This window comes from Syngnathus typhle, linkage group LG13 (genome assembly GCF_033458585.1).
Source record: "Syngnathus typhle isolate RoL2023-S1 ecotype Sweden linkage group LG13, RoL_Styp_1.0, whole genome shotgun sequence".
Taxonomy (NCBI): domain Eukaryota; kingdom Metazoa; phylum Chordata; class Actinopteri; order Syngnathiformes; family Syngnathidae; genus Syngnathus; species Syngnathus typhle.
The window spans coordinates 9019516-9042795 of record NC_083750.1 but is presented as its reverse complement, the minus strand read 5'-3'; the positions used below and the strand labels follow the sequence as shown (position 1 = coordinate 9042795).

Below are 23280 nucleotides of genomic sequence, written 5' to 3'. Positions count from 1 at the left end.
GGTATAAAGCACGGAAGACTCGGTCGGGGTCACACTCAACATTATTTCTGGGAATGAGGCATTTCATTCTGACACCCCCGATGAAAATATACTCCAGTCCTTAGAAGAAAAACAAACGTGTTAAAGAAGCTGGGCACAGAAAATTCCTCACATTCCAGAAAAACATCCCCATCACCTCATATGACCTCCATAATGTCACGCGTCAAAAATCATCAATATTTCATCCATGCAGCAACATGGTTTGTGAAGAAGGCTCCGTCAGAAAAGAACTTGTCTGAAGCAGACATTTTGGTTCAAGAGAGATTTTTTATTGCGTTACAAACAAGGTCTCCCCACAACATAACGTCCGTGCATGCACGCTCAAGCAGCGGCGTGCATGCGGAAGCTCATGTCGGACTTGCGCTTTAGTTTGGCGTGCAGCAGCATGTGGGCTACCACGCCGGCACGCACATCCGTGCTCATGATTTCCTGCTTCAGCTTGCTGACGCTTTGCTTGATCTTTACTAGCGCCGCTGCACACACGCAGAGAAGCACACACGCAGGCACAGATGCGTGCGGCGTCGGGTCAGGATGTTCGGCCGGACAAACCCGTGAGAACGCCTTGCTCACCTCCGTCAGACATGCTACTGCCTCGCTCCTCCATCTCCTGCTTCACCTTCTCCAACTCTTCACTCAGCTGAAAGGCGACAAGCGCAAGACCTTCGTGTCCTCGACTTTTCTTGGCTCAAATCAAGAAGGGAAAACGACGGTGTCCACTGACCTCGGCCAGGAGTTGTGTCCTCTGGGCCACGCCCCCGCTAGCGCCTCGGTAGCGCTCCTTGACCTGGCCCGAGACCACAATAGGAAGTAGATCAAAACCAGGAAGAAACATTTAGAGGACTAAGGTGGGGCGGACCTCGCTGAGCTGGGCCTGGGTAGCGCGATATTCGCCGATGACGCCTTCCAGCTGCTTGTTCAGGTACTTCTCTCGACTGGACACCTTCTCCATCGTCCTGCTGATGTCCTCCTCCAGCTTGTCAAGGTAGCCCTGAGAAGAGCCAACGGCAGCATGCTAAGCACAAAGGTGGATGTGCATCCATTTTCAAAATGTGTTTTTTGCTATAGTCAGATTTGAGATGTAGTTGATCTTTTTATTTTTTATTTGTCTATTGCCCAATGATTTTCGCTACCTTCTACGACGCTCATTCAAAGTGCGAAGGAGGCTGACATGGGTGAGAACATTTGGGCAAAAAAAAAGTAGTCGAGGAGAGAGCCGTGCAGAAGGACTAAGCGCCCTTGAGACGGTTGTTGACAAGAATGGCAAGGTCAAGGCATTCAGGGACGGCGCCATCGTGCAAAGGCCACACCTGCTGCGGGCGGCTTATCGAAGGATGTCTCAACACGAGCAAAGGCGTCTCTCCACCAAACTAACAAGTGGGAGAAGCTTCTTCGACTGCAGTTGCTCCAACTTAGCTTGACCTGTCAGGCGACACACCTTAGCCTCACGGAGCGAGGACTTGATGGCGCCCTGGTGCCGGTGCATCTGCTCCACGTGGATCCTCCAGTCCTGCACAAATGACAACAAACGGGTCAATTAGGAGGACAACCGCTGACCTAATTAAAGAGCGAAGGCCGCCAAAATGACGTGCGACCGAAAAAGGCGCACCTTGTTGTCGGTCCTGATGGTGACTTTAAGGAGGGGGAGGACCCTTTCTACCTCCAGGTTCCACTCGGCCACATCCAGCGCCGAGCTCAGGATCTCGCCGGGTTTGCTTGGCGTCGCCTCCTGAAGAACGCAGGTGGGTCAGTTGAAAGCTCCTCAGCCGTGGTGTCGACCCACTCCCTGGCGTCAACGGCTCACTTGACGTGTGCTCTGCAGGGTCAGCGCCTCCAAGTCCACCAGGTTCTCCTCATCGTCCTCGTCCTCCTCCTGAAAAGACGCAGACATCAACACCGAGAGGCTCGCCCCGGCGAGGAGGATGAAGAGGAGGACGTACGGCGACGCGGTCCACATTATCGAGTACGGGTTCCGCGTGGTCGTCTATCAACGATTCTTCTTCAGTGCTTTCGGTGGGGTAGTTGGGCCTGAAATGAACCTCAGGCGGTCATGTTGCTTCAAGTCACGTCTGCCTTCTCTCTCTCTTTCTCTCTCTCGCACACACAGGCAGCAAACACGTGACGAAATGATTCATCCATTCATCCTTTGCTTCATGATAATCGACTTAATGAATGATGGACGAGCACTTTTGAAAGGAGAATCCCCGCCTCCTGAGTGCGTGTTCCGCCAGCATGTTCAAGACGAAGCACACATGCTCGCCCGAACCGGACTTCAGCTTGGACGGTGGGAAGTCCACCCTCACACCCTAGACGCACACAAAACGGACACAGTGAGGAAGACGTGGGCTCTCGGGCAGCCCGTCCGATATCCAAGCGGAAAACATTTACGAGCGCCCTGAGCTCGGCCAGGATGTTGGCTACGGTCGCGGCGGGCTCGTCATCCTCCCGAGGTTTGGTGAAGCTTCTGCCCGCGCTGTTGATGAGCCAGGCGGCCATGACGGTGAACACGTAAAACTGCTCGCCCGGGTTGGCCGCCAGGTAAGGGTTGGACACAAAGTAATGCCTGCAACATAGTATACGACGTTAAGGGAACCTTTGAGCTCCAGCCAGCCAACTATAACTCAGACCAGCTACTTGTTTGATTAAGGTACATAAGCATACAATTATACCTACACATCAAATTAATAAAGAAGATATTTTTTTCAATTTAAAAGAATGTGGTTGTCGTGTGACGTGCCTGGAGAGGGGCTTCATGTTGTGTTTTTCCAACAGGTCCTGGTCGCAGTTTAAGATTTTCAGCTTCTCCGCGAGCGCCTCCATGATCACGAAGTTTTGATGAGGAGCTCCCGGGACGCGTTCGTCCTCCTCCCATCCACGGCGACTGTCCTCCGCCATCTCGAGTATTTATCTGTGTTGTTAGCATAAACGAAGGCTAAGCCACCCAGGTTGTTTGCTGCCCGTTGCCTGACAACGAGCGGTCCAAGCTAATGTTAGCCGTGAGTGGTATTTATTTCTCACGTAAACGGTCAAAAGTGATCGCATGACAACACTAGCCGCGAATTAGCTGAGTTTCTCCAGGGAAACCCATACATCTACATAAAAAAAAAAAAGGAAAACAAAGAAAAGAGAAACCGGTAAACAACGTTAGTGTTCTCCTTTTCTTCCACGCAGTCTCCTTCGCGTACTACTAAATATGGTCGGCCATAGCGTTTACACGTTCTACCGCCACCTACTGGTATGGAGTGTGAAAGTTAAAATAATACATTAAAAACAAAGACGCGACTGCACAAAAACAGTTGTGGACCTGTGAACAGTGATGCGTCATGACAATTATTTATGTTGTTTGTAATATTTGAGAGACACTTTGTGAGAATATTGTTTATTATCCAAATAGTTCTCATGGAGCGTAACAAAAAAAAATAAAGAACATGTACAGCCAGCATCAGAAAAGATGAAGAGAATCATTGCACAAAGACATCAAAATACATGTACAGCAAAGAAGGCACAAGAAGGCGTGTGTGTGTGTGTGTCTCTCTCTCTTTGGATGGCCCGCTGACGTGTGGCAGAGTCTCTGGACTTTTAGGAAAGCTTGCAACCACAGCGACGCTCTCTCCAAAAGCAGATTTTAACCAACATTTTGGTCACAGTAGTTTGGATAGGCAGTTCATTTGAAGATAAAGATTCAGAACAAGGAGGAATGAAAATGTTGACAAGTTAGCACATCAGAAAGTGTGTGCTGCCACTTGTTGAAAAGGCGTTTGGGTTCTTTGTGGACCTACAAAGTTTGAGAAGTTCTGCTTTAAAATGACAACAGCTGCTAGGTAACACCACTAGCATGTCACCATGGAGCAGAAAGTGCTTTATTGACATTGCCACAGCAAGTTCAAATGGATGCAACTCATCGTTTGAAAAAAACCACAGTGGTTGTTTTTGTTGAGTTTTTTTTTCATCAGGCATTTGCGTGGTAAGTCAGACAATCAGAACACTCGATGACCACCTTGAAATGTTTAAGACGGGCTTATTTACATGTTTTTTTTTCTTTACATTCTTTTCAAAGTCTCTTAGACTAAGAGAACGCGCTTGAGTGCTTATCATAAAGTTCCAAAATGACGGTAAATAAAATATTTTCTCTAAAGCGAGGTCCAAGTTGCAAAAACTGATTGCGGTCCCCTATTGGTCCCCCTTCCAAATCTCATCCAGTCCCACTTATGAGTCATGTTTGGTCCAGCCAAGAAAGTTGAGCGCCAAGAGGACCACCCGCGCCGTTGGCAATGTGATTGGATAGGAGCGGTTCTCGGGGCTCACCGGACGCCGCAATGGCCGCCGAGCGACTGAGAGTTGCTGTAGCGCTTCTTCACCATCATGCCGACGTACGCCTTCATCAGCTTGGCGATGGCCATCACCTAGACAACAGCGAGGGTAAAGTCACTAAATGACAAGTTGTACTTGATTTTGTTGTTTGTTGATCGGTTAGTTGATGGCTGGGTTGGTTGCTTGGTGCTTTGGGCCATTAATAAGCACCGCTCGTGTCACCCGACGTGACAAACGGATCGTCCGCCACCCCCCCCCCCGCCTTACCGTTTGAGTCTCAAAGACGAGTTCTCGTCCATCCACGGCGATCTTGTAGGTGTTAGAGAGCGGTGCCCCAAAGGACAGGATGCGGTCGTAGGGGAAAACCTCCAGGGGGCGCGGTTCGCCCCGCTTGTACACAGAGACGGCTTCACGGCTCACGCCCAGCCACAGCTCCAGCGGGAAAGTGCCGTCACCGCACTGGCGGACAAAACATTCCAACACAGTCAAACCTTGCCGCTATGGTTGAACATTTAAAAGGTAGAACAACAAAAAAAAAAAACAATGTTCCAGTCACCTCCACGTTGAAGAGCGTGGATCCGTAGCCGGGCCAGTCGCGGACCAGCGCCATGTACTTGCGCATGGCCTGCTCCCGCGTGACGCCGCGCAGCTTGCTCCACTTGTCCAGCAGGCCGGTCCGGATGGCCTCTGCCTCCTCCCTCAGCCAGGCCTCTAGCCCGTTGTCGGCGTCCGAGCGGCGCCGGCCGAGCGAGCCGCCGCGCAGGCTGCGCCTCAGCGTTCCCTCCAGGAAGCTGGAACGCTTGCGCTCCGACGTCCCTGAGCGCTCGCCGCCCGGGGCAAAGCTCCGCGCTGAGTTCTGCACTCGGGTCCGCAGGCGAGCCATGGGGAACACCTGCGAGGTGTCAGGCACGTGGGCCCCGGGGCTTTGGTCCCCCAGAAGGTACTGAAGCCGCAACGCCGACAGGAACTGCAGAGTCTCCTCGGGGGCCGGATACTGACCGCGGATCACCGCTTCGTGAGCCTGCACGTACAAAGGTATCCTTCACCGCTTTTGCTACACCAAACAAACTTGGTGGTCCTCCTGATGTTGTTTTTGGCATTTGCCAATGCAAGCGCCGTGTACGCTCGCACTTGCAAATGATCATATTTTGCCAATTAAAATGGACGCTACGCCGCTGGTGTTGATACGGTCAATCAATCGATCAGTGTGGTGTACTAGTGGTCACCTGCTCAAACATGAAGGCAAACTCCACGCTGTCTTTGGGAACGTTGTCCACGTCCAGGAAGCAGTAGAGTTTGAAGTACAACTTCCAGTCTGCGCCTCGCTCATCTGGACTGAAGGACAATCTGCAGTGTCCACCCACACACGTTTTTATGACTGCTCAACGACAACAAAGCACAATCGCAGCGCTGACCTTTCAAACTTGGCGAGGACGTCGGCGACCACGGCACGGCTCTCGATGGCTTTCTCCACAGTGTCGTTATGCTCGAAGAGGGCAAACATGTTCCTGCTGTCCTCCATAGCCAGACCGCGCAGCAGCTTCTCCACCACCTTGCATGGACACATGTCACATACACACGCACGGTCATCTGCGATAGTTTCACAAGGTCCTTCTCGGGGACCTCGTTACCATGGGAACCACCCAATTCAATCAACGACTATTCTAGCTTCAATCCAGGTTACGGTTTTAGCTTGTAGGCGGTGACAATGAGGTGTTGACCACGGCACGGCGGCTCACCTCGCCGGCAGTGGTGTGCGAGTTGATGGTGATCTTGCAGCAACCTCCGCCGTGACAATGCACGGTGGTGCTCATGTCCCGTCGCGCCACCACGGCCCGAATCTCTTCCAGCGAGGGGACGTTCTCCCGCCCGCGCGTCTTCTTCAGCGCATCCAGCGCAAAAGCGGCGTAGCGCTCAATCTCTGTGCCGGGGAACGCCTCGCGAGTCCTGCGGGGCGGGGGACAAAGTAACAGACCAGAAATGGGGGCAAAATGTGACGCAGTAGAAAATAAGAAAAAAAAAGTGAATTTTGGAAAATTGAGTAGATAAGTGAAAGGTGCGGAAGAACCGAAGCTGAAGAACTGACGGCGGCACTACCTCTTGAGGTGCAGGCGGACGTAGGCGAGGACGCTCCTGCCGGGCAGGAAGGCGCAGGCGGCGCACGCCAGCGTCTTCCAGCGGGCAAGGTTGGCAGGGCCGTGGGGCCCGGGTGGGCGCGCCGTCTGCTTGACCAGCTGGCAGTAGAGCTCGTCGCGGAGGGCACGCGGCTCCCGGCACGCCCGCAGGAGCGCCCCGATGCCCGGCGCCGGGTCGGCTGCGCCCTCCAGTTGACGCAGGCGCGCAAAGGCCGCCAGCGCCTCCTCCTGTAGGGTGCTGCACATCCTTGGGCCTGAAGGAGCGAAAGCGGCAGGTGAGCGTAAAGCCTCCCGTCGCTGGACGGACGGACGGAAAGACGCACACACCAGAGGCCTGGTGCACGTCTCCGTAGGGCAGCGGTAGAAGCGGCGAGTGCAGCGGGTGCTGGCTGTAGCGCAGGATGGGGTTCCTCCTATAGATCTGCTCCACCACTTCAGGGTTGAGGCTATTCTCCTACGCACACGCAACCAAGCACACACTTTGTTTTCTTGCACGAGACAGGCGGGCGTTCTTCCGCCAGTCGGCTACCTTGATCTGCAGCATGAGCTGCTGCGTGGGCGTGTCGATGGGCGCCTTGGCGTCGATGACGTTCTGGACGGCCGCGGCCCAGCGGATGGCCTCGTTGAGGAGTTTGCAGTAGAGGCGGTACGAATGCTTGCGGCCGTGGACGACGACGTTCCAGTAGCCTGCAAGCGACAGACGTCAGAAGGGCGGCGGTGACAAACGGGGGAGGGGTGGGCTGGCTGGCGGCCCACCGGTATCCTTGAAGACTCTGTCGTCGGGCGGCACCACCGAGCACAAACTGTTGAGCACCAGCGTGCCCAACTTGAGGGCGCCGCGCTCTGAGCTCTTGTAGTAGTCCAGGGAGTTGTGGGTCAGCAGGAACCAGCGCTTCTTCAGCTTGAGTGAGGCTTTGCTGCCCACAGCCACGCCCACCACGCTGCTCTTCATCTCCTTGTGCAGCCAACCTGACACGCACAAAATGGTCAGACCACAACTTTTTGCCAGTCCGCAAGACTTTTTTTTTAACCTCGTATGATGAACTCCTGTCCGTCCACGCGGGCGTCACCCTTGGCGCGCTGCAGCAGCGTGATCCAGTGGTGCATCTCCTCGGGCGTGTCGGCGTTGCAATAGAGGACCCGGTTGGCTGTGATGATGACGAAGGAGTTGGGCCTGGGGGGTTGGGGGGGGGCGGGTGATGTGAGCGCCCGACTCTGGGAAACGGCACGCTAACGGCGTCCTCACCTCTCTGGATTGTCAGCCGCGCACGCTGAGTCAATGGTGCCCACGTCCAGAGTACCCTGAAGGACCGGAAGTGTTTGAAGACCATGGATCATGCTGCCGGACCACCACTTGAGGCTTTTGCCTGCCTCGCTCAACTCACCACGGCGTTCTGCGGGTTGGCCTGCTCGTCGTGCATCTCGCCGATTTCCTGCTCAGTGGAGCCGTGGACCTGACTCAGCACGCTGAACCACTGGCTGCAACAGGCGACGGCGTCAACACATCGGCGCCAATATCACGATAGTCAAGCGAGAACCCGAAGCCCCCTGACCTGGCGTCCTCGGCAGTCTCCGCCACCAAGTGGTACGTTCTCTCCGTCGTGATGATATCGATGCCGTTTTCCTTGTCGGCGTTGTCGATCACCTCTCTGCAACGACACCCGTTCGACTGTTAGCGACGAGTCACAAACGACAAAAGCAGCCATGGGGTTCCTCGGACTTGAGCAAACCTGCAGCTGCACCAAAGCCAAGAGCCACAGCTCGTCTCGGCTATTTTCCTGTGTACTCACTTGGCGGTGCGAATGTCCAACACCCCCTTGAGCTTGTCCTCGCCGTCGTTTTCAAAGTACATGAGCTTGCTGTGCCGGAGCACGAACCAGCGTCGCTTCCAGTTTCGGCGTGACAGCGTGGACGATCCTCCGCCTTTCTTGTGCAGCCAGCCTTGCTTCAGCGCCTCCTGCTTGGCGCGGAACCACAGGAAGGTCTCGTCCTTCAGCACGCACCAGCGCCGCTTCCACATGTTCATCAGGCCGCCTGCGGGGAACACCAGGGAAACCTGAGCCCACGTGCGTTCATTTCGAGACACGGACGTACCTTTGATGTGCAGGAAGCTGTGGAAGTAGGGCAGCGTGACGCAGCTGTAGACCGAGTCTCGGCGGTACGACAGCTCGTCGTCCGTGTCCAATCTGTCAAAGTCGTCCTCGCTGTCCTCAAACTGACATGTCGGAAAAACAAAAAGACAATCTTGAGAAAGAAGCCTCTTGGTGGGACGCGCATTTGTGAGCGTGCCGTACCGAGGACTGCGCTTCTTCCGAGCCGAAGCGGTACGCCCCGGAGCTGTTGTATGTTCCAGAGGAGCGACAGCCATCGGGCGACCACCGCTCATTGTTAGCGTTAGAGAGGGCTGCCATGCTGCCGCCGGACGCGACGGCGCTCTCGTCGTCCCGATCGTAATCCGAGTCCTCGTCCGGCGGGATGAGCTCGCACGCCGGCTCCAGTAGGAGCACGGCGGCGGGCGGCGGCGGGACCACGCCGTCGTTGGCGTACGGGTCCTCCTCGGAGGAGTCATCGCTGGTTCGGATGCCGCTGGTGCGCTGGCCGTCCGAGTGTCCGTGTTCACTGGGGTTGGGCGAGTCCTTAACCGCCTCGTCGTCCGCCTCGAAGCCTTCGTCCACATCCTCCTCCTCGCGGTCCGCCCGCCGCCACCCATCCTCCTTTTCCTGGTCGCCGTCCACGCCCAGCGAGCTCTCAATGTTCCTGACGCACTCGTCGATCTCGTCAAAGTTGAGCGAGCGAAGGAAGTGCTGTGCCGCCTCGCAGGCCTCATCCTCCAAGTGCTTGAGCTCCTGGTCGCGGAGCAGCTGGAGGCGGAGCAGCGATGCCTCCGTCAGGGACAGCTCCTGGCGTTCCTTCTTCATCTGCAGGGACTGGATCTCCCGCTCCAGCCGCAGGATCTCCTCCACCTGGGAGGCCTCCTGAGGACGGAGGGCTTTGTCATCTGCCTCCTCCGAAAATAGCCCCAATGTCTGAGAAGACTCGTCCAAGGCCTTCTTCCAAGTGTCGGGTGAGTGGTGTTTTTGGGCCAGCTGAGGCTCAACCGCCAGTTGTTCACGCCTCCTGAGTGCCTGAAGATTACCAACGAGAAAGATGTGGCAGATGACGTCAAAATGTCCATAACAAAGCATCTCAAACTCATTCTGCTACCTCTTGAGCGAGCTGTTCCTCCTCCAGCCGCTGTCTCTCTCTGCCAACACAAAACACAAAGCACGATCTGTCACGGCACTTTTGTGCTAATTGTTTGGATGAGCAACGCCGAGCAGCTGAGCGACCTTTCCTCTTGCTCCTCTTGCTCCCGCTTCCTCGCCTGACTCTCGTCCAGCATGCGTCTCACCAGGCGTCTGGCCATGTGACCTCGCAGGCGCGTCTGCAGCGTGAGCGCCGCCCAGCGCAGCAGCAGGAACTTCCTGCGCCAGTAGAAGGCGCGGTAGTTCTTCTGGATGAGCAGGACGCAGCCCACCAACCGACGGTACCGCTTCCTACGCGCAGCCGGACCCAAACGTCTCAAATGGGACGACAATGGGTTGCGCAGAATTTCATTCCACTTCCTGCCTACCTGACCACGTAGCCAGCCACGTGCGCACGGATGATCACAGCGGCTCGCAGCACCACCAGCTCACGCTGCTTCTCCAGACGGTGCTCCAGGCCTTCCCTGAGGAACACCTGAGTACAAAAACAACCATTCACGTCACAGCACACAAAAACAAGTCAACGCGGCTCACCTTGGTCTTGCCTATCTGCCAGTCGGTGGCACTGCTGTCGTAGCGCTGAAGCAGCTCAGCGCAGCGCCCCCTGGCGTCTGCCGCTGTCAGACCATCCCGCATCAGAACTTGGTATCTGAGGAAGGACACAAGTCAGTGGGCGGCGCCCTCGTGGGTGCCCCCGGAGACAACCCACCTGCAGCAGAACTCCTGGAAAGGTCGCCGCACGGGAAAGCCGGCACGTCGGATCTTCACCGTCTCCAGCATGCCCGAATACCTCAGCTGGTTGAGAACCACCGCTGGGTCAAAGTGCTCAGGCATCTGTCAAACCAGGCAGATTATTTGTAGCATTTGTTTCGACACAATTCTCAACAGAAATCATTCCAACTTGGAAATATTCACCCAAAACGACCTGTCAGCTGCTTCAGCAGTTTGCTTTGCTGACTCTTTTGGAAAATGGCCAAAATGCCTTTAGGATTGGCATGCAATGGCCAAAAGTTGAAAGTGGAGCCACACAAGACAACATTTCTGCTCGCTTGCTATCGTTTGAATTGATGGCGTTCAAACGTGCGTCACGTCACATTCCGTGGTGGCATGGAGAAGAGAGGGCGCCACTTTGGTGTGCTCTCCCGTCAGGCTCAGTGGGCGCAGGAGGGTGCCGGGGGTCTCCCGATGAGAGACGGCTTTGATTAGGACAGAACTACCCCTTCAATGTCAGCCTTTAAGAAGCACGGGCTCATTAGCGCAATGCTCATTTGCATACGACATCTGCACAAAGGCGGGCGCTGTCCCTCACGTCTTCCTTGGTCTTACCCGAGACACTTGGAAAAGCACTTTGAACAGGGATTGCTCACAAAAAGCGCCATTGTCACAAAAATCAGCCCCCCTCTCCAAAATTCTGGCATCATTCATTCTTTTTAATAATGATGTAAATTCATGAGAAACAAAATCATGGCCACAAGACTGAATCTGATTTTAATATTTGATTGACTGTGAAATGGAGTCAATCACACAACTTGTTGCTGCTCCTATTAAATTGACATGCCCTTGTCTATAAGCAAAGTAGGGTCGCTTTTTTTCAAGATGGTGCATCTTAAGTTGGAGAAAGAACCCCAAAGCAGCACAAGATAAAAACAACTGCAGCCTTTTAAAACCAACTGTGAAATGAAACGGTATTGACATCTCATCAAGAACCACATTAAGTCAGCAAATCATTTTAGTTCCCAAAAAGTTGACAGATGACCCGACAATCACATTCTGTAACAACTGTTGTTAGAATTGATAGCAACAATTTGCCCCAGACTCAAGTACCGTGTAAACGTAGCCGCACGACGCCAAGTTAGCAGCGACTGAGAAACCATTTGCAGTCTCGTGTGTCATTGCTGGCTTCAAGAAAAACACGGACATGCAAGAGCGACGTTCAAAGTGCACACGCGCGCATACACACGTCTAAGGCACGCACGCACGCGGCATCCCGCCTCACCCTGCATCCTGGAGCGCCGGCCGGCCACAAAAACTTCCCAAGGGAGACGCACGACTCGGCCTGGTCGCGGCTTGCTGGCTCAAGCTAACAAAGGCTTTGAAACGCTCCTTCTGTGTGGATATGGGAGGGCCGTGGTTGCCGAGGCGACCTGTCTCCCGCCGAGGCTCGTTTGCGCCAGGCGCTTGTCGGGCTTGACGTGTGTGTGTGCGCGTGCATTCAAAGCGGCCCGGGGGAGGGGAGGGGCAAGGGCTAGCGTGCGCTCAACACAAAACCATTCATCTGACTTGAAGGCCCTGTTCTTGGAAACAAGACATCTGTCCGTACATTTTGATGTAACTTCCCCCCGCGACAACCAATGCCTTGGGTACTCTGGTCAGCTCGCGTGACGGCTTTAACTGAGATCAACAAATAAGTGTGCCAAGGGTGTGATAGTGAGCAAGATGCCAAGTCAGCAGGACAACAGAGCGGCCCGGTGAGTCGTCACGGCAACTAAGCCTAAGGTCTGGCGTACGTGTGTGCCCACTCACCTTGTGCGTGTTTGGTTTGATGCAACGGATGAAGAACGGGTCGGAGGCGCTGAGCGTTGCCATCAAGGAGTGCAGTGAGTCCTGAAACGCAAAACACACAGGCAGGCTCGTGTTAAATGACTTCACAAAGTGCTCCTGAGCCTTTTGTTAGAGACTCAAAGTGAAAAACTAAATGGGTGGGCTTCCCCTCAACAGCATCAAATCAAAGAGAACGTCGCCACCTTGTGGCCGCCGGTGCGATTACACCCCAAAAAAAAGGGCAAGGGAGGGACCGGACCTTGAAGTGCGAGCTGACGGTGGGTCGGCGGTGCTTGCAGCTGCTCTTCAGCGTGTCCCGCTTGTTGCGACTCAGTACGTGCTCAAAAAGGTCGTAGACAAAATCCAACCTGAGCCAAGAAGAAGATCGAAACTTTATTGATCCCCGGGGGGAAAATCAGACGACGACATTTCACATAACATTTCACACTCGAAGGCAACATTGGTGAGGAAGAGAAGGCCGGCGCGGCGGAGCCCACCTGCTGTCACGCAGCAAGTGGAGGACGTCATCTCGGAAGGTGTCTCTGTTCTTCTCCAGCGTGCCCCTCACGTCGTACACCACCTGCGGCAGCGGCGCTCATCAGCGCCTGGGCTCGACACGAGCGCATCGGCGCCAGCTCACCTCTCCGGCGTAATGGCGAACTCCAAAGTAGTGAACGGCCACGCGAGGCTTCACGTAAAAGGCATTTTTCTGGAAGGCAAAGCACATGCACGGCAAACTCTTTGAGGAAGCCCAACTTGTGGCACAGGTGAGCACGTTGGGCGGCGCCTTTGTACCGAGTGCTGACTGTGCAGTTTCTCCAGCAGCGTGTCGTCCGTGGCTTTGGGGAAGTGACTCTCCTCGTTGATCAGAGCCAGGAGGCCCAGTTTCTGCGTGAAGCACACACGTCAGTCCGACACGGTCCGGCCTCCAGAACCAGAAGCGCTGCCTCACCTTCTCAATCAAGTCCAAACATTCGCTGTTGTCTGTCCAGTCGATGTTGGCCCACAGCAGTCCTTCCCTGCGGAAGGTCGAGGCGTCATCCACACTTGGATTTCATTTCAATTTGACTTTGTTCAATTTTCAAACTCGCGGCCTCAGAGTCTTCCAAAAACCGAGATGTCCTTTCTGTTAGTTTTCATTTTGGTGACTTTTTGTTGGCCTTACTTGTTGTACTCGAGTTGCTCCAGGGAGAAAATGTGCTTGTTGAAATATTCCTGCAGCTTCTCGTTGGCGTAGTTGATGTTGAACTGCTCAAAGTGGTTGACCTGAAACGGAAGGCGCGTCAACAACAATGTCCACGACGTTCCTCAATGCTCTGCAAACTCAGAGGGGTGGAACAAAAGCACAGAGCGAGGGCCTCCTCGTTTCCGGGTCGTCCGTTTCCCGTACCTCAAAGTTTTCAAACCCAAAGATGTCAAGGATGCTGATGGACTTGAAGTCGTCTTTCCCTCGGATGCGATCGTTGAGTTTGCGGACGATCCAGTTGAAGCATTGCGAATAAAGTGCCATGGCCATGGAGTCTCGTGAGTCCACTGCCTGCGCCAAAACAAAAAAAAGAAGAAGAACAAGGCTACACCGTTCAAGCCAGTCATCGAGTCACCGTGTGGCAGGGAGCCAACAAAAACGGTTTACAGCTGACGGAATCAAAGACGAAGGCTCCGGTTGGCGCGCTGACCTGCTCCACGGTGAGCGGGGTGGAGATCTCCTCCCCCCGGAGGATCATGGATCTGTGTGTGAGAACCTCGGCCAGCTGATCCGGGTTCAGGCCCAGGAGCTCCGCCGTCCGACTCAGGGCTGCCGATCAAACGTGAACGGCCAGTCGTGGCTTTGCGAGCGGGAGGGGGAGGGGAGGGGGGGGGTCGGCACCCACCGGACTTGGAGGCGATCTGGGCCCCTCCGGCCGTTACAAAGTGGATGTTGCCGGCGTGTAGGATCCCTGCCAGGAGTCGCAGGATCTCGCAGATGTTGTCCTCGGTGAAGTGCATGGTCCGCATGGCGTTCTGACAAAGACACAAGCGCAAAGCAGGGGAGGTGGGAATCAACAGTGTTCCACTTTGAGTCATGTGAACGAAATGAATTTTTCAATCATCCGAGGGGTGGCGCCGAGTAACTCACCAGAACCTCTTGAAAAGTGCCTCTGTCGTCGGCGCCGTTGTCTGGGGGGCCGCCTGAGTGGGTCAAGTAGTGATACGCGCAAGACGGGCTGAGATCCAAACGCTCTGCAAGCAACACAAACGGAACTTGACTCGATTCCACCAACGAGCAATGCGGGCGCGAGTTGACTGACCCATTTGCTGGTGGTCGGCGCCTGCGAGCAGAGCATAGAAGATGTGATAGTTCCTCTCGCCCACGTTCTGTCGGACTACCCGGTTCTGCGGCAGAGAACAGAAGAGCGTCACGCTCTATCCCGATTAGCTTGACAAAAAAAAAATGACTTGGCTTGAACAGAGCAAAGAAGTGTCACCTTCTCCAGGAGGTCTGGTTCAAAAGGAGTTTGAGTCAAGGTTCACAAAAAGTCAGCCGACGTCCAAATAAAACTGACAAGCATTAGTTTAAACTAAATTGGAGAATCGTTCGGTTAGCATTAGCAACGATTAGATTTAGCTTCCTGTTCTGCGAGCGAAGAATGAGGATACAATCGACGATGCGTCCTCCCTGGATGCTTCCCTTTTGGTTGAAATGCAGCTGGACGAACTTCCCGAAGCGGCTGGAGTTGTTGTTGTAGAGCGTCCGCGCGTTGCCGAAGGCCTCCATGATGGGCCTGCCGGCGACACAAAGGTCACACTTGTACTCAGTTCACGTCATCAAGGAAACAAATAATCTCCAAAATAATTGTAAGAGTCACCCGCTCTCCAGCAGCGCCTCCTCCACACGCGAACTCCTCTCCTTGGACGACACCTCCAGGGAATGCTGGCTCATGGCTGACAAGAACTTGAGAATCAGTTTGGTGCTTTCAGTCTTCCCAGCGCCACTCTCGCCACTAAAGGAGAACAAACACCAAGCACGCCAAATTGTTGCACACGTCCGTGACAATTTCCGTTTCCCTCTTGGCATCCATCCATATCTGTCTGGATTTAGAGCAGAACAAAAAGTCAACGACGCAGTATTCTTTTGTCCACTAGGTGGAGACAAAGACCGTTGAACAGTAAAGTCAAATGAGATCAATTCTTAAAAAAATTCAAGTCAAAAGCAAAGCAAACCACTCTCAAATAAAACCACAACAAAGTAAACCAGATGAAACAAAACATGTTGAAAAGTGAATTCAAACAAAATGAGTAAACTCGAATAAACTCAAGTCAACTCAAAGTGAACGACACCAAATTCAAAAACAAAAGTTAACAAAAATGAAACCCCCTCCAAAATCAATTCAACTTAGCAACTGCGCCACCTAAAAAGAAAAACCAACTGAAAAGTAGGGAAAAAAAATACTGCCTGGGGGGCTGAAAGTAAAAGGTCAGCGCACAAGGCGCACGCGTAGTGTGATGCTGCGTTTGCTCAGCCTAGCCCAGTCGCCGCGGAAACCAAACGCTCAATGACATTTCGACCACAAAAGCAACACGAAACGTTTTCAGGTTCCGTGCGCATGACGTCAAGTTAACAAGAATGAGCGAAGCTGATTTGCACACGGAGACGGACGGTGGCCTTCTTTTGGAGGCCACCAAAGGATGCCGCAAGATGAGCAATCTTGATAAAACGTCGGTCCCCACCTGATGAGCACGCACTGGCTGCGTTGCCTCCGCCACAGCGCGCGGTAACACTCATTGGCCACGGCGAAGATGTGTGGCGGCATCTGGCCCAGATGATGACGGGCGTACAGCTCCACCGCGCTGCGCTCGTACAAGCCGGCCAGCGGCTGGTACGGATTCACCGCCGCCAGGATCGACCCGATGTACGTCTGCCGGATGACACACAGGCAACACTTTGTTTTTCAAAATTGTGTCAGGATAAAAAGACATCTTATTATCAGAACCCAGTTGAAATGTCATTTTGTCCCTTTATTGAAAAAGAAATGGGACTTTAAAACCGAATGTTCCGGAATGTTTTGCTTGCTGTTGCGAAAAAAAAAAAAAAAAACCTCCTCGGGGCACAAAAACAGGCAAGCTCTCTACTTAAGTTGAAGAATTGCAACCATTTGGACTCAATTAGTTCCCGCCAGGCCTCCTCCCCCTTCGCCCGGCAACAATTTCCACGACGATGCCCCGGCCGCGAGCTAATTGGCTGTGACTTTCATCACGAGTCGCTCCCCCCTTCGTTGGTTAAGGCTATTAAACGCGGCCCCTCGTCTTCTCCAACGACTTTCGCCATGCTAGCCCCGTGGTGACCATCTGCACGTGCCCCGACTGGGTGCACGTTTGCCTGCTTTGTGATGTTTTCACCGATTCACGACCACGGTCCATTGGGCGCCGTTGAACTGGACTGCCCTTACACCGACCGGTCGATGGACCCTGTGGAGGCTATTTTGTGTGTTTTGGGGTGCTTTCTTGTATTGAGGGGTGCTGGTTGGCCGCTGTTACTTTTTTTCCTTTGTCTTTTAGCTTTTATGGCTTTTATCTTGTGCACTTTCTGACTTTCTTTGTGGCGCCGTTGTGTGGCAGCCTTATGAGAGCCTATTGAGTTGCGCTCATGCCATCTGTGTGTCTTGTGGTATGGATAGTGCTGGGGCCTGAATTTCCCCACCCCTGGGGATCAATAAATATTCAATCAATCAATCAATGACGATGGCGAGCGGCGGCGTTCCGCAATCAGTAGTTTGCATAACGGCTCGGCGTCATGAAAACGATGACACGAGCCGCAACATTGCAACGTTCAAATTTAGCATTAGCTACAACCTGTTAGCCCCACGCTAAGCAGAATTTCGAGCCATTCCAATTCTTTGCAGCTCAGTTCAGTCTGAGCCCAAATTTGCCAAAAGCGAGACGAGCAACCGTGCGAGCAAAACGAGGAGCAGATGTGAAAGAATTTGGAGTTATGGACAAAGCGACGCTGGCTTGAGTGACGGCAGGAAATGTAGGCGGGCCGCCGCCAACTGGTGGCACTCGCTCAGCTCGTGTGTTAGCTGCACTGTTATTAGATTTTGGAACATTCACACGCCATCCCCCACCCCTCCCCCATCTTAAAAATCTCCTGGCGTGCATGTGAAAACAAACATTTGTCTTTTGCTTTTACTGCTCATTTGAACCTTTTTTTTTTTTACGTACAACGAGATTTCTTTGGTTGGAAACAAAAGCAACTTTTTCTGTGCGGATGTCCTGGTTCTTTTGCTTTCCTAAGATGTCAACCAAAAAGATGAGGGATCTTCTGGAAGGACGCCAGCAGGATCCTGACTGACAGAAAAGGGGCCTGGGGGTCAACTGGTGTGTTGGCGTTTGTGTGCGCGTTGTGCGATTGGAGCCAGCTGCGCACTGGGGGGAGGGCTCACATGAGGATTCCAGTCATTCCAGTTCACACGTATTCTGGAATCCACATTCCCAGTTCAGGGGAGGTTCTGATGAAGACATCTTGAGCCTTCATGACACGTTCAAAAGGGGAAAGAAAGGCGTCCGACCAGCAAACTCACGTAGATGCGCTTTTGGCGGTATCGCAGGAACAAGTTGTGCATGATGGCGCCGTCGTGCAGATCCTCCAGCATCGCCATGTCCTCCACGCCCTCGTCGCCACCCTCGCCGTCGGGCGCGGGCTGAAGCTCATCGCATGTTGGCGCATTGCGCTTGTACGCCTGAAACGCGAGAAATTCAAAGTCACATTTCAGATGAGCTCGGTTGTTTTATCTTGGCGTGCGCATTCCGAGACGTCGGCTCATTCTCGTCGCGACATCGAGCTTGGCCTTGCCGTGTCCGAGTCAACAAAGGTTTGAGAGGAGAAGGCCAAGAAGAACACACACTTTTTGTCGAGGCGAATGTGGTGGGCACAAAACAAAGTAGCATGTTTCTTGACATACGTATGGTAGCCCCTCCTACAAAGAACCCAGACAACAGCCATGACTTAAATTGGCACCAAAGCACTAATTTGGTCCAAATCCAACCCACATGGTTGCCCCAAGATGGTACCAAAGCACTATTTTTGTCTTGACAGGTCACATCAGTTGTCTCACACACACACACAGCTGGATGAGCCAGTGTGACTAAAGAGTTTTTGGTGACTCGGTCTTGAAGAAAGAGCCCAGTGTCCCGGGAGGCCACCACTGATATGCGCAACTCGCACATTGCTCACATTCCCGTTCGAGTGTTCCTCCAGGGCCAAACTTTTAGTATGGCAGACACAAAAATGGTCAAATAACATCAGCCTGTAAGGAAACGATGCGACCAAAAGATTTGAAGGAAATGTCAAAAGCACAACAGCTACTTGGACACACAAAAACAGAAGGGGAGGGATCGGCAGGGGTGGGCCTCCAGGGGTCTCGCCCTTCCCGTGGCACACTTTCCACTTGTCCTCCTTCATTGTCTGCAGCGTGTGTCTCCCCCTCCTCCCCCAGCAGCGACACACTTTCTTCCCTCTTAAAGTCACGCCTGCAAACTCACAACATGCAGTGTGTATAATCAGCATTGGCAAGCTAAAGTTGGCAAAAGTTTGCCCAAGTTGTGTGTCAGCACTTTTATCAGCCGGGAAAATTCACATTGTTTGAACTCTCCACACTGCTGGAATAACCGATCATAACAAGTAAACACACACGCACGCTGACACACTCGAGCGTGACCGATGATTAAACATGGCCGTAAAACGTTAATCATTAAACTGAGCCATGTTACTACGACAGGTCGTCTTACGTCTTCCGAGATGGCGGCAGAGACTGCTCAGGAGTGCGGACATCAAAAATAAAATAATTTTGCCAAAAAAGAAGGGAGGGGTATTTGCAGCAGCCTTCCAGCCCAGCCCAAAATCAAGTGGGAAGTTTTTCTCAGACAACAAACGACAAGTGGGTGATAAAACGCTTCCTGTTGGCGGCGGCGACGCAGGCCAACAAAAGTGCCCTTGTGAGCGGGAAGCCCAGAAGCGGGAGAAGGGCCCAGCTGCTTGTCACGCTGTCGCACCAGCAAAATAACCAAAAGCAAAAATCCCACTCTTGCAAAAAACCCCAAAAAAACCCTCGAGATCCAGAAGACAGTCTGAGTCAACGATAGAAAATGTCTCCCAAGATGCTTGTGTTTTGTTTTCTTAGATACTTGTATTAACTGGTCCGCCACATTCATAATTAATCAGGGTCAGATCTTAAGAATCTAAACAGCTGCTGTGTAAGTCAATTATTAACAAAGCAGGGTTCAAAGTTCAGCTCGTTGATCAGGGACCATCACGCCGTTGCCAAGGTGACACGAGGGCAACCGATTTAACAGGAGCCTTGCAGGCATCGTGAAGGGCGACACTTTCCCAAGCCGCCCTGCTGAGCGTTGTGCGTGCGTGTAGTTGTGTGTCTCTAAGTGCGTGCACGTGCGTATGCATGTTTGAATATACATGTGTGAGTCAAGCCTGCAGGCCCGCGTTGTCTTTGGCCGCTTGTTGAAAGCTAAGCTCACACGAGGAAGAAGCTGTCCTCATCCCGTTTCATGCCCACCGTGTGAAAATACAAAGGCAGGAAGTCGCCAAGTTGGACGACCAACAGACAAATCCCGCGCAGTCAAGGAAAGTCGACGGCATCAAAAGAACGTTTGGAGTTAAATGGACTTTTCCGGCCCACTTCCCCGCTGTGTCTCGCAGTATTTTTAGCCCAAAGGCAGTCGAGGTGAACCCCGGACCGTCGTCGGCCATCTGAACTCAGAAGCGTGCTAGCGTAAAGCTAAGCGACGCAAACCCGAAGCGGCTCGAAAAATGTCAGAGCCAACTCCGGGCCCCCGAGCCCCGACCTCATCCTGCCCAAAAGGGTTTGATTGTTTTTAAAGCCCTATGATGCTTACAGAGCAACTTCCTTGTTGTCCTTTTATTCCAACATGCAAACATCAACACCCAACACAACGTTTTGTTTGCACAATGGAATGTGGAGTGTTGCGTCTGGGGGGGCCAGGGTGAGTGAGCTGTGTAGTCGGAAAGAGGATCATCAGCCTTCCTGGAATGTTCACTTTTTCACTGGGGCTCAACCAGATTTGTTTTGTGTCAAACTGCTGCTAGCCTGACTTAGCATCAGCTGCGACAAGCACAACCGTTTGAGCAAAAACAGACTTGACCTCCGTGTCATGAGACATTTAGCAAACAAAACACTCATCCCCAGCACGTTCCTTTGACACAGATAGCTTAGCATCCATCAGCAGCTACGTGTTAATTAACGGAATGTTGCTTTTACAACTGTTAGCTTAGTCGATAGCTGGGTGCGGGCTTTAGCGCAGGGGATGTCGTTAATATTCTATTTGGCCTTATGAAGCATTGTGTTGGTTTTGTTCTTTAAACAAGGTGATGTGAATTTGTAAAAAAAAAAATCATTAAAGAGGGGTTCTTCAAGAGATGTAGAAAGCCCCGACGAACACGGCAGCGCCGGCCCGACTGTGAGCGAAGCAGACTATGCTAGGCGAACAAGATTTTAAACCAACAACTGACCTACTTTCTTTGCCTCACTTTTAACTCTGTTTACACAAGTGTGCGCGTGCGGGTTGCGGCCCGGCAGTTGGGCCAGTTCCACCATGTGCCGTCCAGCTGCGCACCTTGGACTTTTTGGAAGAAGAAAATCCGAAACTCTGTCCACAAGATCGCCCCACGTGCACGCTCACACACGCACGCCATACGTAACTTTGGCAGCTAATTAGCTCTAATGGAGATTTGTTTACTTTGCTTTGGGCTCGGCTGCTGTTTTGTCTCGTCTTCCAGGAAGTGGCTATTGGGCTAGTGTCCAATCTGATCAGTCGCTCGCACCACCCCCACGACCTCTGGAAACGGGTGCACACACACTTCAGCAACACATGCACACAACAGCACTCACATCTACTTGCATAACCGCTTGCAAAACCAACACACTCACACGAAGTCACGCACAACATGACACTAAACTTTGAGCAGTCTGGTTTTGTGCTTGAGAGTTTGTCGCCTCGTTACATTTGCTGATGAGCTCATCGCACTACCTTCAGATGGAGTTCAATGTTGGGCAAATTCCCAAAGAAAGAAAGAAAAATAAACGTGGCAGTCGCCAGCGACAACGGGCCGGCGTCGTTTTGCCGCAGCGGTTCCCGAGGGGAGGCCTCGGCCTAGGAAAGCCTTCTCGCTTCGCTGAACAAAACCAAACTTCCACTTGGAGCAGCAAAATTGGGAGGAGACAGGAAGTGGTTGACGTCGTCTGATTGGTGCGCTGGTGCGGCGACTAAGGAGTTGTAAACATTGGCCTCAGCTGAGATTTTTTTATTTCTGAAGCAAGACATACAAGCTTATAAACTTGAGCGCTTATTTGTCTCAAATGTTCCGCTTTTGTGCTTGACTCTTGCTTTTCTCGGTTTAGTCCGGTTCTGAAGGCCGTACAATACTTGGAATTTGGTTCCAAAAGCTGTCTCAAAAACCATGAGTTAGCTCTGGAATGAAAAATGGTGCTCAAAGTGCTTGCGTGAAGTCTGCTTTTCTTCTCTGCCTGGCCTCTTTGTTTCCACGCCGATTAGTGAAGCAGGCGGCGGATATTTGAGACCGCAGTCAAGCATTACCCTCCCAACATTTTTTTCCTCCTCTCGCTCTCGAGGGAAGCAAGACCAACGTTTGTCTCGTCACAGTCACGTGAGATTAGAAGACCCGGAGAGCAGGAAGAGGCAAAACTTTCAAAGTTTTGCTGACTGGAACCGTTCGTTACACCTAAGGACAAAAACCGGTTGGACGACTTTGTCAAAATCGTGGCGTACAAAACAAATATTGAACAACAAGCTCAGGGCCGCTATTGACACAACACAAGACTGCTCCACTCATGAGAACAGCTCGTCTTCTCAAGCGCTCGTCTGGATCTTAACCTTCTTCTTCGAAGCTCCATTCGAACCCTAACAATGAAGTTAATTGGAAATAAAAAAATGGGGTCACGGCGAGGAATCAGTTAGTTTGGGCAGACCTTCAGATTTTATTGGTCCCTTTCAACGGCTACTAACAAACCACCTGGGTGCGTTCGATGTAAAAAAATATATATATTTCTAATATTTCCAAATGATCTAATATACAGCTGTAATTGCAATAACATAAAAGCATTTTTTCTTTTTTTGTTTCCTTCAAAGTACAACATACAATTTCCTCCATTTTCTTCTCAGCGAGAGTAAGAGCAGGAAAACAATCTCACCGGGCCATGTGAAAGCCATACACACTCAAAGTTTGAGAGGCTCCAGTGGACCGTGACCTGACCTGACTAACTTGGCTATTAGTCAAGTGACAAGTACACAGCGTTTATGAGCTCTAAGATGGATTTGCCTTTTGTCTGACTCTACCCTGACATGGACAGGGGACCCAGTCAATCCCTGGTTTGGCTTTGTGTGCCCTGACGCGGACTGGCGACCAGTCCAGGGTGCTGCACAAAGTCGCGGGCGTGAAATGGCAAGGAAACTTAAGACACCAGACGCTGCTGTTGGTTGGTTACCTCTTGGAAGAAGTGCTCCATGTCTGTCTCCCGCTGCTGTCTTGATCCCGGGACACAGGTCGCGCGCTCAGTCCCGCTCCCGCGCGGCCCCACTCATTCTACGTCGCTCCAATGCACGTGCAAAAAGAATGCGGTTTCAAAGGGGACAATTTAATCCTTCTCGCAATTTTTGCCGTCCTTCTGTCCTGTGCGCCCTCCCATCGACCGCGCGCGTCCTCTGGCCACGGTGCATGCGTCCCCGCGGCAGTCCAGGCATCAGCACGCAAGTCGCCCCGACGCCGATCCGAAGTTCGCAAAGTTGGCACTTTTTACTCTGTGCCGAACCGACGGACAATGAGAATCAAGTCCCGCCCCCGCTCCTCCTCCTCGTCTTGTCGCGGCCACGCGCCCCTCGGACGCCTCCTGCTGTCAAAATGAGGCGCCCGTGCACGTTTAAGTTTTAAACTGCTGCCTTTCGGTGCCAAAGTTAACTTCTTTTTTAATGTTTGTTAGTATTGT

At 52.6% G+C, this 23280-nt stretch overlaps 2 protein-coding genes and 1 long non-coding RNA gene across 3 annotated transcripts; 1 reads left to right on the top strand and 2 right to left on the bottom strand.

Annotated features, from left to right (window-relative positions):
* Positions 1-286: 286 nt before the first annotated feature.
* ift57 (intraflagellar transport 57 homolog (Chlamydomonas)) lies at positions 287-2931 on the bottom strand. Its single transcript, XM_061295105.1, has 11 exons — positions 2774-2931; positions 2425-2599; positions 2224-2342; positions 1977-2064; positions 1841-1909; positions 1646-1765; positions 1475-1546; positions 896-1027; positions 761-823; positions 610-676; positions 287-512 (listed from the first exon to the last, which is right to left on the bottom strand). Exons 1-11 carry the CDS (start codon positions 2929-2931, stop codon positions 361-363), a joined length of 1215 nt encoding a protein of 404 aa, XP_061151089.1. The 3' UTR covers positions 287-360.
* On the top strand, positions 1639-3934 carry LOC133165445 (uncharacterized). Its single transcript, XR_009717600.1, has 4 exons — positions 1639-1778; positions 1859-1999; positions 2144-2683; positions 2809-3934. It is a non-coding gene; the product is annotated as an uncharacterized LOC133165445 (long non-coding RNA).
* myo10 (myosin X) lies at positions 3400-23113 on the bottom strand. The gene is made up of 40 exons (XM_061295092.1): positions 22783-23113; positions 17827-17985; positions 15977-16164; positions 15115-15249; positions 14906-15030; positions 14734-14747; positions 14557-14641; positions 14385-14488; positions 14140-14269; positions 13945-14063; positions 13659-13805; positions 13434-13534; positions 13221-13287; positions 13064-13156; positions 12909-12977; positions 12766-12848; positions 12528-12636; positions 12251-12331; positions 10437-10561; positions 10262-10376; positions 10096-10202; positions 9812-10018; positions 9687-9726; positions 8777-9607; positions 8577-8697; positions 8273-8516; positions 8036-8131; positions 7868-7961; positions 7729-7784; positions 7514-7656; positions 7239-7451; positions 7012-7169; positions 6810-6936; positions 6445-6736; positions 6087-6294; positions 5763-5899; positions 5574-5694; positions 4904-5368; positions 4615-4806; positions 3400-4439 (listed from the first exon to the last, which is right to left on the bottom strand). Exons 1-40 carry the CDS (start codon positions 22801-22803, stop codon positions 4338-4340), a joined length of 6024 nt encoding a protein of 2007 aa, XP_061151076.1. The 5' UTR covers positions 22804-23113; the 3' UTR covers positions 3400-4337.
* Positions 23114-23280: the final 167 nt, after the last annotated feature.